Here is a 14782-nt window from a genome sequence, read left to right on the forward strand (position 1 = left end):
CGGCATTGATTTCCTGCTCACCCCTCGCAGAGTATAAAAACGTAATGCTCCTCATTTGCTGAAGATTATGAGGCTTCATGGCATTTTCTCTCTCTAGCTGAAATAATATTAAAGGTTTGATCAATTCAAGAGTAACTCGCTGTTGTTTAGGTACTCGTGCAGCGGTGGGTGTTTTTGAAAAGGTTGACTCGTCCCGCTTTTATAAACCGAGCGCCCTTCATCTGCTTCAAGGACAGAGATGGCTTTTTCGGGTTTGAAGTTCTCAGGTTTGTCTGTTTGCGATCTGTTTGGATGTTCTGCCGGAGTCAGACAGGAAAAGAAAACACTGTGATCTGTCTTCAGAAACGAACAAGGTTTGTGAACCAAACAAATGGAATGATGCACATATTGTATTCTTCAATGCACTCATATGATGGTTCAGATCCAGCTAATGGCGCATCACAGTCCCTAAAACCAATACAACAATATCCCAGAGGTTCCATCATAAAATGCTAATCTGCCAATTATTTTTCACATTGCCTTGTTGCCTTTTTCAGCTCTACACAGATTGGAAAGTTTTTTTTTTCATTTTCTTGTCTCCCTTTTTAGGTAGATCTCTAAAGTTAACGTTGCAAGTGAGTTTTTCACCAGCTCAACATTCAAGGCTGATTTTCTTTTATTCTTTATTTGGCTTCTCTAATCACTTTACTATCTGTATTCCTGGCAGCAGAATCGTCTCCTGAGTGATCCGAGCGCTGCTGACACCTGCCCAGCTGGTGGGTTTCTGTGGCTCGGTTGATGTTTAACCCTGCTGGGCCTCCTATGAGCGGGGGCGAGCATGGCTAAGGGTCTCCCCTCTTTCATTCTCTCCCCGGGTAATGAGCTGTAATGGATAGGGCCTTGAGTGTGACCGGAATACAGAGCACCCCATCAAAGAGGCGTCCTGAGCGTGTCTTTAAAGGGCTGCTCAGTGCACATGCAAACACTTGTTTACTCACTCATCCTCCTCTCTCTTATCTCATCCTGTCCTTTTCAGTCATCATGCACGGAGGTAATCACGTAAATTCATTTTTGGAGCATCATTGTCTGTATTTGAGGAAAAAAACTTTTTTTTTTTCACTTTACGGGGACTGAAGCATTAGCATACAGTTAACCAGAGAGTGAGCCATATCAGTGTTTTCAACAGGTTGGTCTCTAAGAGTTCTACGCTATCTAGAGCTGCAGCATCAGTACATTGACAAGTGAATCAAGCCCTTGTTCTACTGAGATGTGAAATAATAACCTGCTTGTTTCCATTATTTATGATTGTACACAAAGAGGGACAGGGTTTGCAACGACAGTACCCCTTTTTGTTTTTTTATTAAATATTTCAATGAGGAGAATTAAATTCTAGACATTTATTCGGACTATATAATTAGTCGCTTCATCACGAAAACAATCAATTTGAAATCATCTCTTCAAGCATCACTCCTCAACTCAGATGATTAATGTACATAATCAACGTTGAAACTGGAAACCCAAAAACGTTGGCACATTTGAAGTTGGATGTTCCAGTGATGTCTTCATTTTAACTGCACAATTATGGAAAAAAAAAAAAAAAGTTCAGTGACACTGACAGAGTAGATGATACTCAGTGCCTCCTGCAGCCCAACTAAAATATCATAGTGATGACTCTAGACGATATTTCACCACTTTGCCTTCACTATCAGGCCTCTCTGCCACTTTACTGCTCACACTCTCTTTCAGATCTCTTTTTAATGTGTGTGTGCGTGCGCATGTGTGTGTGTGTGCGTGTGTGTAATCTTTGTGACAGGAGTTCGCCTGGGTTTTATTCGGCCTCGGACTAATAAAAGCCCATATATTGCAAAATGTCAAGCCCTCGCCTGCCTGTGAGCATCTGACATACACGGATATAAAATGAATTTCACAGCACTTCATCTGAACTGACTTACAGGGAGAAGAAGTGTATAAAAAAAAAGGTTGTTTCACCATCATTACAACTATTTGAAAGTAGTGAACCAAAGTGCCTTGACGACATCTGGCTCAGAATGAAGCTCCCGGATATGTAAATCATGTCGCACGGAGGGTTCATGTTTGTGATTCGAATCAAATGTAAGTGTCGGAAAACAGATGTGACTTGATGCAGAGAAGCTGCTGTCAGGCACATCTTCAATATTTCAGCCTATAGGAAACATATGCTTTCACTTTTATCCTCACTATGTATGTGGTATAGCGGCTGATTTAAGGGAGCCAAATCTGCACTGCACCTCCGCTTACAGAAGTCCCCGCTCTCGGAGGAGGAAGAGTTTGCTTCATCGCTAGTTACCATCTGCCTATCCAGTATGTCTACATCATTTGCAAAAAAAAAAAAAAAAAAACGGCGAGCAGTTTTCCGCGGGCTGATCTGCATCGTGCTCACTTCTCTTTCTGTTTGTTATTCAAGCCAGCAGTCATCTGGCAAGCTGACTTCCATCCAAGTTTTGATCGCTCCTCCTGACTTTCCAAGGACTGATTCATCATCGCAGGTGGCTCGCATGGCCACAAAGTGAACTCAGACAGTGTGCGAAATGCCTGCGCCCTATATAGTAGACACCAAGTGGCTTACTCATAAACAGTGAAGAGGTATTTCAGGCATTATTGAAATTGGAAAACTTGATCCACAGCAGTGTGGGCCAACATGATATTTTATAAACCTTTGTAGCAGCTAGCAATGCTAGCCTTGAAACGGACCAAAACACACAAATATGAACTCACTGCAAAGTCCAAATGTACTCTGAACCAACCAGCCTCTATTTGTACCTACTTTATTTAAACCAGCATCATCATGTAATGACCTATGAGATTATATTCAGTATTTAATGCTTATTTTATTAATTTGGATTTTACATTCTAGAGACATTCTTACACAAACACAACCTGTGGGCATGCATGAATGGAGAGATGTCAGCGTGCGGGGGCTAGTGGGGGTTTGATGCATTGCTCAAGGGCACCTTGGCAGTGCAATAGATACCATGCAGCCATTCCTCCTTTCTGTTTCGTTTTGTCCCACAATGCCCAAAGACAGACCAGCCGCTATTTAGTAATCTGGTAAAGTAGTGACGTGTGAGATAATGTTCTAGCTCCGATAAAGAGCTTCCTGACTACCTGTTTGACAACTCCATACAAGCCTGTCGCTAAAGTTTGTTAAGAACACTTGGTTTACTTCTCTCTCCTCACACTCTGCTAAAACATTTCAGTCCCGTAGAAAGACTTTCCTGCTGCATAGCTGGAAATCTTCAGGGGCATAAAAGTCATGTCTCATGACCTGCCTGCTCACATCAACCTCTTTGTCTATTTCAACCTATATGAAAAAAAAGAAGTGTTTTTTGACACTGTGGTCACTGCTGTTCTGTGTATTCTTGACCTTTGTCGTTAAGTGTGTTCTGAACCCTCGGTGTGATGGAGCACTTCAGACTTTGATTCAGCAGTGATGAAGCGTAATGGGCTCCTGCTGTGCTTCACCATCGACACTCACAGAATCTTTTCCAGACACTATCTCACCAAGGTCAGACTGTCGTGGCGTACGGCTGTCCGTATTAAAGCTTGGCCACTGTGACCCTCGTCTTTATTACATACAGTAGATGCATTGATAGCAAGAAGGCACAGGCAGAGACAAAAACGTGACTATTTTATGATTATTTTAGCCCTAATTTCTTTTTGACACATAATACCAACAGCATACATCTATTTAGTAGATCGACTGACATTCAAAGTAATATTGCATTTACAGTGAAATAGAGATCACCAAAAAATGGCCTACTGTATGAGGCACAACAGTAGCAAGGCATTGATGACCCAGTTAGAAACAAGGCGTCAAGATGCACAGTTTTATGTCTTTAGCTGCTCATATCTCGTACTTTTAGCTCAAGATGGAAAACCAAGAGAGTCAAAGATGCAACATATTTCATCGTATGCCCTCATGTAATACTTAAAGGTTTTCCAAGTTTACAAAGTTGGAATCTGTCACAGCCGATCAGACAGATATGTAGAGTCTGATTTGTTGCTTTTTTTTTTTTTAACCGATAGCTATCATTGCACTGTGTTGCATGCTCACTCTAAAGAGAATGGTACATATAGGAACAGACGCTGAAGCCAAGCAGAGATGAGCTGGCGCCAGACAGATCTAAGTCTCCCTCTAATAAAAGGCGATGTTCTCTGAGTGCTGTCATTGTTAGCTGGATTATGTTTGGGTCAGACGTTCAGCTTTTCATTGTGCATTTACAAACCCTCTGAAACAGCTCTCTGCACTCAGACCACTCTCTGCTCCTTTCCATCAGAAAACAACGCCATCGAACCATACGTTCATAGAGAGTTCTGAGCAGGTTGTCTTTAGACAGCTGCTGCACTTACACTGCTACCCACAATATGTCTCTAAAGTTTGACTGCAAGAGAATGTCTTTAGGTATCAAAATGTAAAAAATAAATGGCAACATTATCACTTCAATGAAACCGTTTTTATCTTTGATTTGAAGGCGACCGCCTGGATAAGAACATAAACTGTAAGTAAGAAGTGAACCTAGCAAGAAGTGACCATATTTGGACAAGAGAGTGGAGCTTGCTGAATGAGGCTCATTTATTATTTACTGTAACAATTTTAATTATGAATCCAAACGTAACCACTTTAACTTAATTAACATCATGTTCTCAAAGAAAACTTCTACTTTCTACTTCTACTAACTAAACTACTATCAATTGACACCAGGAACTCATTTGGTAAAATAGTGATATTAACAAAAGTACGACATTGCTGTTACAAATATAGGATCATTTTGTCATCTATGACTTCTTTTTGGAAACCAGTGGCTTCACTCCTGCTGGCAATTAGTAGAAAGCCTAATGTTAAGGAACGCAGGTTTAAGGACTTAAACAGCTTTACATAAAGATGCCCTCAAAAAAATCACATAATCCTTTCAATATGTCTCGCCATGGCAGAAGGGAAGACTTAACATTTCCCTCTAGTCTGGAACTCCCATCCCACTGACAAAATCACTCAAACCAATCTGCTTCCTTTTTTTGAAATATTACTGCAATAACATCAAACTCCGGACAGCCTCCTCACTTAGGAGATTACATCTACCTGAGTGCTGTTACAGGAGTTTAAACCAAACCAAACTCAAATAGTATCAAACTCCCGTGTTGTGGCGTATTTCCAACTGAAACGGGATTGAACTGACTACAAGACAGAAGGCGGGACATAACGTGGGGGTGGATTTGATTGGATCATTTTTAAATGGTTAGCTAGTCAACGCCCCTGAGTGTTTGTTTAGTCATTAGAAAGGTTCTTTTAGTTTGTTTTCATGTAAAAGTTACAAATGCTGAAACAAATAGTCAACAGGTTGAGCATCAAAATGAATTTGTCACACGGTAAAAAGGACAGCTTTTTTTTTGTAATGATGATAAGCTGAAGATCTATCTCCCTGACTGATGATTATTTGTCACTTTTTTTTCCTACATTTACCACCAAATAACAATGTAATCACTATTTACAGCCCTAGCCTGGAGTGTAAAAACGGTAACAAATGCAGTTATTATTTTTCAATGTGTGTTGTTTATTGTCGTTTGAAGTTCAGAGTTTGTGTCTCATTTCGCTGGATTTTATGGGAATTTAAACTACTACTTCCTGTTTACAAATATTCAGCCCTTTAGATAATGAAATAATGGTACATTTAACTTTGTACAACAATTCTTCAATCAGTTGTGCGAAATAATATTTAGAATATAAATTTGCCATCTGCAGCAGCACGCTACTGATGTTTTTTAGGATAAGGTGATTTTTAAACTCGACAGTGTGCATGTGATCGGTGCTTTCCTTTTAGGATGTGTGTGAACTTTGTCCTTTGTGTTTGTCTCCTCCCACACGCCCTATTGTGTGGTCATTGTGGTTTACACATGCAGTAAAGTGTGTCTGTGTGTGTGTGCTCCTTTTTTTTTTTTTTTTTATGTGTGCCGTGTGTCCAGGAGAATAAAGGGCTAGGGGTGATGTCATGTGTGATGACATCATTGCAGACGTGCTGGGAGTGCAGATTAGTGGCCGTCGTTTCTCTTATAAACCAGTTCTCCACAGCTGCCCTGCCTCATCGGTGCTTCCCCCACCCCGCCTCCCTTGTGCCAGCTCTAAAATAGCCACAAACTTGATCTTATCTCCTCTGCCAGTCTACCAATCCTGCCTTAAATTGAGCGTGGCGAAAAAGCCTGCCTCCCACATTCCTGTCTCACTACCACCAACCCTTTGGCTGGACCTGAGAGCTAAGGCACTTTGCCAGAGCTGAGCTCCAGCATCATACACTATAGTCTTTTTTTTTTTTTTTTTTTATTCTGTCTGAACCTCAGCATGAGGTCCTAGTCTGTTTCTTCAGTTCAAGCTCAGGGCAGGTTGGCGGCAAATGCAACAACTCTCGCTCCTTCTCTCCCTCCCTCCTTGAATCTCAGCAACAGCAGTCGCAGCAGAAGTAGTGGCTGACAGAGGAAAGCAGCACACCTCGCAGTAGAGTTGACAGGACAAAGAGCACACACGCTCCCATTAGAGCCACACAGTTGTGGTGGGGAGGGTGGGAGGGGGGGGGGGGGGCAGGGCCAAGATGGGCTGGGCTGGGACACACAAACAGACACATACACGTGCCCCCCCAACTCAACAGCATATTCAGGCTCCTCCCTGAGCTAGGAGACAGAAATGGGAGGTGCAGTCAATCACTGACAGTGAAAGAGAGCGCTGGAGTTGAAAGAAGGAAGACAAGAAACAAGAGGAGCAGAGGGAGTAAATCTTCATTATCCCAAGATGAGAGCCTGGAGTCGGGCTACTTTTAAGGGCATTCATGCGGAATGAGAGAAAACAAACAGAAGACAGAAGAAGAGAGTGTGTCCCGTTTCAGAGACAACACGGGAACTAGGGCATGCTCTGTACAGGGCGAGCGAGCGAGAGAGAGAGAGCAAGTGAGAGAGGGTGGGAGAAGGAAAGGAGGAGAGGGAGCAGCAAGCACTGTGGTGCTCATTCTCCACCCCTTGCCTTAAAGCAGCAGCAGCAGTGAGGAGGACAGAGAGAAGGAGTACGATAGAAGTGAGGAAGCAGAGACGAGAGAAGAGCAGCGGTCTGCATCGGCAGCAAGAGAGGGGGGGGATGAAAAAAATGGAGCGTTGAAATTGCCTCTTCCCTCATCCATCCCTGCCTCTTTTTTTTTTTCTTTTTTCTTTTTTTCCCCCCCCCTCGTCCACCTCCCCTCTTGTTCTGCTTCAGCTTTGGACTCTTTCTCCGCATGCCTTTGATTGTTACGGGGAATTCTGACAATGCCTGGTGAGTGCTGTTGCTGCTTTTCACGTGTCACTCTGCCATCCCTTTGTGTGTCGTTTTCATGCAGTGGGAGGTTTTTCTTTTTCTTTCTGGTGAATGCGTAGAGGATGCTTCATTGAGAGTATTTACGCTCCCCTACCTGAGTGTGTGTGTGTGTGTGTGTGTGTGCAATTTATACTCCAGCTGTGCTTCTCTCTATCAGTGACAATGCAAGGGAGGCTGCTTGCTCCCCCTGAGAGAGCACACACACATACACACACACACACTCTACTACATCCTGCGTACATCCAGGTTACTCTGTCATTATTACATAATTGCTTTAAACTCCCAAGGGGCTTCCATTCAGAGCTTTTTTTACATGCGAAATTATTCATACAACACTTGGTATGATAATGCAGATATGTGGTGACAGTGAGTGTGTCCTTCCGTGTAGCTACATCACACAAAGCTGGCCTGTGTGACTGAGGGCAGCCAGCTAACATGAATCAGATGACTGGGCCACGCTGTGAGGTCAGCCACCGACTTTGGCTGCCATTCTCGGTCCGTGTCGCACGTTAGAGGCAGTTAACAGTTAAGAAGAGAGTCGCGGGTGCCAAGGATCAAGACTTTGGGAGTCTGAGAGGGAGCAACAGCTCATTTCATGGAAACATAGTGACAGGGTGAGTGGAAAGGCCAAGATTGACGATTAGTCATCATTTCGTCCATGCAGGCCTCGGGCAGTAGTTTCTTGGAATCTCTCGCACTTCATGAATAGTCTCAAGATTATCTAAGAAAATAGAAGGAAGTTAATCATTCGGCATCATCATCCTATTATTCAGATATTTATTGACATTTAAACAACCGATTATGATGATTTGATTACATTCACAAACATCCACAGGCAGGTCAATGCACTGTTCACAGTGTTACAGCTACACACAGACATTAAGACCATACTACACATGTTACTGACATGCATGGAATCATTAAGGTGAAAATTGTCACGTATGATTTAGTTAGACTATTCTATTTTGCTGAGTGTTCACGTGATTATTTGTTTCATAGGCACAGAGGAAATACAGATGCAGGTTCCACACAGCCGAACTTCCCTGCAACAGTTTCTGCCAGCAGACGGCATAAAGCCAAACATTTATTTTCCTCCGAGGTGGCGACATGGGGGAAAGCCATCTTTTGTTTGGTAAACACATAAATGATAGTTTGATGGTTTATACGTTTCGGTGTGAGGGCTCAGCTGGTGGTCCTCTTGATTGTTGCCCCCTCCGAACAAAACCATGCTTGACTTCTGCACATTATGCTACAGGCATTAATGTCAGTCTGTGTTTGTATGCAGAAACAGTGTGATCCTTTCTCCCCCCCCCCACACAAACACACACACACACACAGCCTTGGGTACTGTATTATGCCTGCCTGGCTGCCTGCATGCATGAGAAAAGATCTCTCTGCACATTACTGTCTTTCCACATACTGTATGCAGATACGCATATGTCGGGAGCGTGTGTTTTGGTTCTATTTTAGGGGCGAGCTCGCTCACAGAGACGAGGGTTTGCAGCGAGATGTTAGTCATTTTCACAGCCTTTGACATCCAGTTGGAGCGAGAGGGGGGGAGATGGTTACCGCCAACATGAGATGGAGATGAGAAAAAGTGTGTGAGAAAAGAGAAATAAAGGCAAAGGACTGACAGTCTGACATGATATTGCTACAGTCTGTTCATTTTTTTCTGTTCTAGTTGTGACCCAGTGCATTTTTCATGCACCATCCAGGATGATTCTTATGTAATTCACAAAACAGCCATTGCAGCAGTCCCAAATTATGAATAGAGAGAAAAATGAAATACAATATGTTCAGGTGAAGACAGGAATATAGGCCGAGCTTTGCTTTTTACTGTATCTCTCCTCTCTTCTCGTGATTCTCTGAGCTTCCTGTCTCTGTGTAATTACTCAGTCATAGATCCTCCCTGTGATATCCATTGATTTACTGAGAGCCAATGAAGTAGAGCAGAGCATTTGATCAGACACATGCACAGGCAGGGAGGGGTGGGTCAGTCAGCGCTGCACACCCAGGGGCCACTCAGCTGAGGGGCTCAAGAGGTCTGAACCACTGGCGCTTTAGAAAAGTGGGGGAGGGAGGACAGCCGCGGTTTTGCACTTAATCAACAACATTTAATCATGAACTAACAGGCATGAACGTCCAAGCATGCACAGGTGTTTTTGCTTCAGAGGAGGCGTAGCAGTTCTAATGCCATGTGTTTCATCCCCAAGTGCAAATGTTCCATCAAAACAAATGTGCTCCCATAGCTGCATCCTGAGTGTTGTGCTTCCCAAGATGATCATGATTGCTGTGAGAAAAACAGCCCACAACATGTTTTTTTTTCTATATGTGCAGAACAATAATAGGTCCAGCCAAACCTTTCTCCAATGCTGGCACAGCACAGTCTGAATAAAAGTCTAGCCACAAAAGGCTAAACAGATCAAAACGTTTAAGGCAGATTATGGACATTCAACACAGAAACAAGCACATACAAAGTCCAGAGGTTTGTTGTCCTTGAAATAATCAAACTGGAAATGATTGAGCATGAAAGGCAGACCGAATGATATCCCTGCATAAAGTTCATTCAGTAACATTATTCTGGTTCTTCTCAACCCGGCCTGGGAGAGGAATGAAAGAGGAGCATATGTTCATGATGGGCAGCGCTGTGCATTGTCAATAATTGAATCCCTCATTCGAGCTCCCCTGCCCTGAAGGCTGTAGCGCAATCAGTGGAGCTCTCAAGCATTGGCCTTACAGTACATGACTGTTTGTCCTTCCACTCTTATACTCTTTGTATCTTACTTTTACATAAGTAAAAGCACAGAAGAATGATGAACTTTTCTTCTGCTCCGTTGCATCCCTTCCTTTATGGAAAGTTGTTTTATAAAAGTAAAATGGAGGCCATGGTGGGTGAGAAGGATGCAGGATTGGAACTCTAATGCCTATATTCAACATAGTCACACAGACAGCATTTTCCTCTGATGTAACACTAAGTGTAGGGACCCTAGTTTATATAATGTTTTGCTGTCTTGATTTAGGTCTTCAGTGTGTAAAATCATATCTTAATTTCTTTTCCAACTAATAGTTAAACAACTGAAAAAAGGCATCTGATATCGCTTTAGCAAACACGATACAAAAATCTTGCTAGTTAACATTATAATGTTGGGAAAGGTGAATATTTAGCAGTATTGGTTATTTCAGCTAGCTATTCACAGTTAGCCATCCCTTTAAACAATAATGAAAACAAGGTAACAGTAAAATTTGCTGTAACTACTTTCAGTAGAACTGCATACATAAAAGGGAAATTATGAAGAATCAGTAATAGTAGTTAATAACTGCTAACTAGCTTGCAATGTTTACAGTAATGTGAGCAAGCTAACAGTAGATGTTGCTTGGCAATTACTTTCAGCTAGCTAAAGTTGCAAATATTGAGCTATCAGTGATGGTAGCTAGCTGATAATTGCTAGCTAGCTTGCTTACGCTGTCTTCAATAATGTGAGCAAGCTATTGCTCAGCACTTACCTTCAGCTTGATTACGTTGCTGATGTTAGCTTGCTAAAAGTAATATTAGCGGTAACGCAAATAGTAAAGTTAGCTAAGACCTCGTTGAATGCTAATAATTAGCTGTTAGTAGCGAATGTTTTATATTGTATGTTTGAAATTACATTGAATGTGTTTTGGTCATTTTTTGGTCAATCATATGGTCAATTGATAACAATTTCAATGATTTGCAAAAACCTTGTAGTCAAATGTTGTCTGCCTCCAAAGGTAAAAGGCAGCTGTGAATATGTTACAATAGGTTGCTTACAAAACCCCTTTCCTTCTTCTGTCCGAGGAAAAAAAGAGAAGCTATGTTTGGCTAAGGTTTATCTTTGAAAAACATTTTTGAAACATTACCAACAATGGCCTCATACTAAAGGGAGTTACCTTGGCTACAGTCCGACCCGGAAGTTATTACCTTCCAAATTTAAAAGCACAAGTGTCTAATTAAGTTTGATCACTGTGCAGCAGCATTAACAGTTATTCATGATTCTCAGTCTTGCCCTCCTCCGTATTGCAGTAATTTTCATATTCTCTCTACTTGACTCACTGGAATACTGATGTCAGTTCAGTTTGCTCGTCTCACAATCTTGTCAGTCTCTTCATCTTTTCCTTCCTTTTCCCTGCCCTCTTATCAGCGCGTACTTGTCCAACATGTCTCACCCTCATTCTCTCTCTCTCTCTTTCTCTCCACCACCCACCTCTTTGCTATGTAGACTTGTGAAAGCTTGCCTGGAACGTACTGCATCCAGCAATTTACCTGCTTTCGTCCCTCCCATCCTTCTGTTTACCTCTGTCCAGGCAGGCGGGGCTTGATTAAACAGGTTAGCGGTAGCATGGGGATAACTCTTCCAAGGGGAGGCCTCAGGGGAGCTGCCTACAGACAGCCCGTTAGCCAAATGGGAACTTTCCAACCCACCCCCTCTTGTGACCCTGCCCTGTTGCTGCCTACTGCTGTGCATTGGGCTCATAACCTTGCACTTACTCTACCCACACATTCTCTGGCTCAATTTGACATTAATTTTGTGCGTGTTATCTCAGAAACTTTGCCTTGCACACACACATACACAAAGTAAAAAAAAAAAAAAGAACAGAAGGTTGTTGTTCATATTGCTTTCTCTTTGAGTAATGTAGATGTTGAAATTTGTCTTCATTCCTCTCCTGCTCAATGACTACAAACACATCTCTACAAATGGAACAGACTCACTTTAGCCTGTCCTACACTATATTTGGAGGCTGTACACTTCAAACTACCCTACGAGGTATGATATTATCATGATCTAGACCAAGGGAATGAGGAAATCCCCCAGAGTGTTTAGTCGCCTTGGCTTTGTAGTTAACCTTTACCCAGCCATTCTTTCAAACTGCAAGGCGTGCAGGTCTGTTTTGTCGTGATAAGAGCAAGCAGGTCTAATCTATTCTATCGAGAGGAACAAGTACATTAAACCTCCTCTAGTTTCACCTCCCAAATGATACTTAAATTGTTTTGGGACTGGAGAAGTGGTCCACCAATAATGCGGTGCAAAAGCCTCCCCGCCATACAGTTCACAATGAATTTCATTGTTGAGTCAGACTGCCTCGACTGCAGCTCCTGTAGGGTCTCACTTGTGTTTTTCTTAAACATAATGACGCCTGCAGATTGCTAAATGATTGAGCTGAAACGTTCTGCTGTTATTGAGAGAAGAACAAATGCTTTGGCTGGATCTGTTTCCATGTAAGCGTTTCACAAGCAATGACTGGCATTTCTGGGGCTTTGGAGCTGAAACATCCTTATGAATTTGAGCATCTCTTGACATGACATCTTAACTATTGTACATCAGTCATCCCTCATGTGGTCCACAGCTATTGAACACAAACATACAATACATCTGGCAAGCGTGTCTTCCCCGCCCCTGAACCTGTCGGGCCTCATTTTCTCCTTCTCACATTTTCTCTCTCTTTTTTTTTTTCCCTCCCATTTCCTGGAGTCCTTCTCTCCGGCCAAGGACCTAGAATTTTCCCACACAGTGTGCTACTGAAGGTTGGGCCATTGTTTCCTGCTGCAGGGAAAAAAACAAGGAGGGAGGAGAAGAGAGAGGAGGAGGCAGGCCAGGCTGACTTCCTGACTGCCAGCTCTGAATTTGTGTCAGTGTGAGAAAAAGCAGGGGAGACAGTTCGGATGATGACAAAGGATCTTTGCATCGCAGGGACTGAGGAAAATATAGATTTGCTTTATTTTTCAGACAGGAGCACCTATATAACATTATAACAGACTGACGGCTCTTTCTGGCTGTCACCATTTTTTCTCTCACTCTTTTTGTGGTCAATCTGTTGTTTCTCAATTTAGAAAAGAGGGTGTAGGACTAACACTGGACTGGCAGTTCTGGCACTGGCTAAAAAGGATTATTATAATGCAAAATCCACAAGACAGATAAACAATACAAGAAAGGAAAAAAGGCTGTTAGAGGAAAACCTTCTGGGTAGTAAAACAATGGATGTATAAGAAGTACTTTTCTTTAATCTACAACATATTTATACACCATATCCCTCCAACTCAACCTCCATGCTTAGTTCCATGCTTTGAGCATTAGGTTTTTGCATTACCTCATCACACTATAGTGTTACACTAGACCATGGGCAAGCTTGTCCTAAATAAGAGCACTGTCTTTTTAAATGGGATGTGGAGAGGGGTGTGTTAGTAGCAACAGACATCCTTTGGGAGCGGTGCGGTGTAACTCAGAGGGCAGAGCCTCCAGCCACGTTCCCAGAGTCTCAAAAATAGTCGGGAAAACACTGAGACCAGCCACTGGTGAGGAATGCGACCCAAATTGAAGCTGTGTGTTTTGGGGATCCAGTGCGGAGAAAGTCAGCTGGACAATGTTTCACATATTCAGCCGATCGTAAGTGTCTTTTTTTTTGTTTGTTTTAAAACTCAATCTTTGGAGCGCTTGTTGCTGTGGATTATTTAAACACAGCTGCACACCGTGGTTTTTTTTTTTTTTTTTTTGGAAACTTGTCTCTGCAGAGGTTTCTTTCTTTAATTGTAGCTTCAGCTAACTATTTTCTGAAACCTAAATGCCAATAAGTACTTTCTGTGGGTTTTATAAATGGAAAGAAAGGTCAAGGATGTTAATTAAAACAGAGTAAAAACGCTTTCTTTCTGAAGAAGAAGGTGCTGAGAAAAAAAAATCCTGGGACACGCTCAGACTTGCAGATGAAAACTATTCAGTGCCAACAGCAAGTCTTTGCTTCAGAGTGCAAATAAGATCTCAGCACTGACAGCCCATTTGACCAATTAGAGGCAATCATGTGCTATAGCTTCTTCACCTTTCTAGACTGGGATTTAGAAAGTCAACTATGAAAGTTGGAAGTTTGAGGGAGAAGTCGTTTTTATAATGATAACAGGCTTGATTTTGTTTTTTTTACATCAGAGTTTTGCCACCTCGCGTGGGAAGACGAGTCTCTGCCCTCTTTTTCTCATCGTGAACTTGAGCGTTTGCCTGTTTCTTTGTCCAGAGCCACGGGGCCGTTTGAATATTCAGGTCGAGAAGAAGAAAACACACTTCCTCATTTTCTCTTCTCCTCTGCACATGGTGTTATTAGTTACCCGAGCACCAGTTATGCAAGAGTTCAAAAGGAAAGCCTTTCTTTTGGTTGCAACTAATGTATAGTTTCATCCTGATCCTGATGGTTTCCCTGCAGTTTGGTCTCCATTCGCTTTCCAAAGAGACACAAATACAAGTATGTGAAGTGAACCTATAAATGCTCACAGATGCACACACCATATCTGCGACCTTGGCGTGCCTTAAGTATTCTCAGCCTCATGGTCAAGACTGAGTCATGTCCTCAGATATGTGACTATTCTAGTCTGTTATTGTCTCTGCAGCTTTGTGGTTAAAGCAGACTAATATTTCATTACATATAATTAATGGC

General features: G+C 42.3%; 1 protein-coding gene across 12 annotated transcripts in view; it reads left to right on the top strand.

Moving 5' to 3' along the window:
- LOC306837233 (disabled homolog 2-interacting protein-like) overlaps window positions 1-14782 on the top strand; it is a 148031-nt gene that overhangs the window by 85634 nt on the left and 47615 nt on the right. The window contains exon 1 of one of the 12 annotated variants that reach the window (XM_079364810.1): window positions 6714-7306. The exons of 10 other annotated variants lie outside the window; for them this stretch is intronic. Coding sequence is in view for 1 of the 2 variants with exons in the window: in XM_079364819.1 (XP_079220945.1) it covers window positions 13727-13749 (23 nt within the window). In the remaining variant the exon portion in view is untranslated. Of the gene's footprint in view, window positions 1-6713; window positions 7307-13376; window positions 13750-14782 lie in introns of those variants that run through there. One more of the 12 variants, XM_079364819.1, reaches the window with a different exon arrangement.

The sequence above is a fragment of the Symphodus melops genome, assembly GCF_947650265.1.
Source record: "Symphodus melops genome assembly, chromosome: 16".
Lineage (NCBI taxonomy): Eukaryota > Metazoa > Chordata > Actinopteri > Labriformes > Labridae > Symphodus > Symphodus melops.